The sequence below is a fragment of the Sprattus sprattus genome (genome assembly GCF_963457725.1).
Source record: "Sprattus sprattus genome assembly, chromosome: 2".
Lineage (NCBI taxonomy): Eukaryota > Metazoa > Chordata > Actinopteri > Clupeiformes > Clupeidae > Sprattus > Sprattus sprattus.
Window position 1 is genome coordinate 3,806,961 of NC_137921.1, and position 2,500 is coordinate 3,809,460.

Sequence of the window (2,500 nt, forward strand, 5' to 3'; positions counted from 1 at the left end):
CACTGAGGGCCCCTGAGCCAAAGCCAATGACTCTAAACAACGTCCTCGTCTGCCGGCCCCCAGAGCCGTGCTCGCTCTCCAGACATCCCGAGAGGCCTCAACTAGACGTTTACCTGTGTTTTATTACTTTGAGAAAGGCGATATTCAGCAGAGAGGAAAAACAGGAAATGTGTGACGGGTTTGAGATTTAACCGACAGCTCCAGAAAGTCAGTGGTTCAGCAGATAGAGGAGTCGTTCAACAATCGGAAGGTTGCTAGTTAGCTCCCGACTTCTCCTCACCAAGTGTCGAAGTGTCCTTGAGCAAGACACTAAACCCCCAACTTGTCCCAATGTGCAGGTTGGCCTCTTAGACAGTAGCCTCTCCCATCAGTGTGTGAATGGGTAGATGGCGGAGGCATGAACATGTAAAGCTCTTTGAGTGCTCTATGAGTAAAAAAGCGCTATATAAATGCAGTCAGTCAATACCTCCGATGGTGCCACGGACAGCTGCCTCTGTGTATTGGCGTGCAATGTTTTGTCTTGTTTTGTTAGTTAATTCAGTATTTTGCCTAAAAACCTGGAGCTCTTTATCCATATATACTGTGTTCTATCTTAAGTACTTATCTTATGTGTAGTACTTAGTGTGTTTCTATGATTTATGTTTTTGTGTACTACTTACTGTGTGGGTATGTTTTAATGTTTACTGTATGCACCTCTACACCAGAGCAAATTTCAGGTAGGCGTAAACCTATTTGGCAATAAATACTATTCTGATTCTGATCTGGCTGACATTTGGCTGACATCTGGCCCAGACCCGGGCCAGAATCAGGGGCTCACTGGGCAGTGGTCGTGGAAAGCAGTTACCTGTGTCTCTGAGACCCGGCCATCCATCTTGGCAAAGCCGTCAAAGATGTTCTTGTAGAGGACGTTCTTGCGCGTGCTGGCATCGTTGGGTGGAAGGTGGTTCAACAAGGCTTGCCCGTGGAGACGGTACAAGATGAAGACGATCTTGACGGCCGTCTCTCGGACAGACGAGGAACTGTGCTCTAGGGCTCCTGCAAGAAACTGAGGCACACATTAAGGTTAAATGTGAAAGGTCAAGCACACATTAACGATAAGTGTGATTCAAACACACATTAAGGATAAATGTGAAAGGTCAAACACACATTAAGGTTAAATGTTAAAGGTCAATCACACATTAAGGTTAAATGTGAAAGGTCAATCACACATTAACGATAAGTGTGATTCAAACACACATTAAGGATAAATGTGAAAGGTCAATCACACATTAAGGTTGAATGTGAAAGGTCAATCACACATTAAGGTTAAATGTTAAAGGTCAATCACACATTAAGGTTAAATGTGAAAGGTCAATAGATCAAACCGCTGGGCAAAACGCTATGGCAGCTAGCTGCAAGCAACACAACTCTGATCACAACATCAGTGGATTCTTGCCATCTTGAAACAGAATGAACTCAACAAGCGTACCATGCAAACCCTGCAGTGGTGTGACCCATTACACTGGACTCATGCATTTGTAAAACCACATGTGGTAAAGTGCTAATGTAAGTCCTTAAATATTTTACATTTTGAAATAGTTTGACCTCAAAAAACTTCCGGGACCGGTAAAGTGCCAGACCTGATGGCCCTTCTGTGGTAAAGTGGCTGACCTGATGGCCCTTCTGTGGTCAGAAATGAGAAAACTCAGTCCTGCTACACACAGGGCTACTTCCTCTTCTGGCTTCAGCATAGAACACACTGCTACGTCACCATTCCCCTTCCAGAACTTCCAACTGGAATGTTCCAGAACAGCAGGCCATTCCATTTAGTCATCATCCTTATTAGCTAACTACTTGCTATATGCTGGTTAATGTAAGAAAGGTTTTGTTTACTAGTGGCGGCGATAACTAAGGAACAGTGCCATCAAAGTTGGCTAAAATTGTTGAAGAGGGTACAAATACGTTTTAAAGATTTAATTTCTATTCCCATTGCCCTAACGCTTAAGAAACAGAACCATGTTCTAACCTCTGGCATCGACACGTGAGGCACTGCCTGTAGGCAATTCCCTGTTCAAAAGAACTAAGTTCTAAACGATGTTGTCTCGCTGCCATTGGTGGCATAGGTGGTGGCGTTGGAGCAGGGTTGGCATAGGTGGTGGCGTTGGAGCAGGGTTGGCATAGGTGGTGGCGTTGGAGCAGGGTTGGCATAGGTGGTGGCGTTGGAGCAGGGTTGGCATAGGTGGTGGCGTTGGAGCAGGGTTGGCATAGGCGTTGGAGCAGGGTTGGCATAGGTGGTGGAGTTGGAGCAGGGTTGGCATAGGTGGTGGCGTTGGAGCAGGGTTGGCATAGGTGGTGGAGTTGGAGCAGGGTTGGCATAGGTGGTGGCGTTGGAGCAGGGTTGGCATAGGTGGTGGCGTTGGAGCAGGGTTGGCATAGGCGTTGGAGCAGGGTTGGCATAGGTGGTGGAGTTGGAGCAGGGTTGGCATAGGTGGTGGCGTTGGAGCAGGGTTGGCATAGGTGG

General features: G+C 46.8%; 1 protein-coding gene across 1 annotated transcript in view; it reads right to left on the reverse strand.

Annotated features, from left to right (window-relative positions):
• Positions 1 to 2,500, reverse strand: part of cep104 (centrosomal protein 104) — an 88,689-nt gene that overhangs the window by 19,080 nt on the left and 67,109 nt on the right. The window contains 1 exon segment of the mRNA XM_080833700.1: positions 845 to 1,045. Coding sequence (XP_080689826.1) covers positions 845 to 1,045 — 201 coding nt within the window.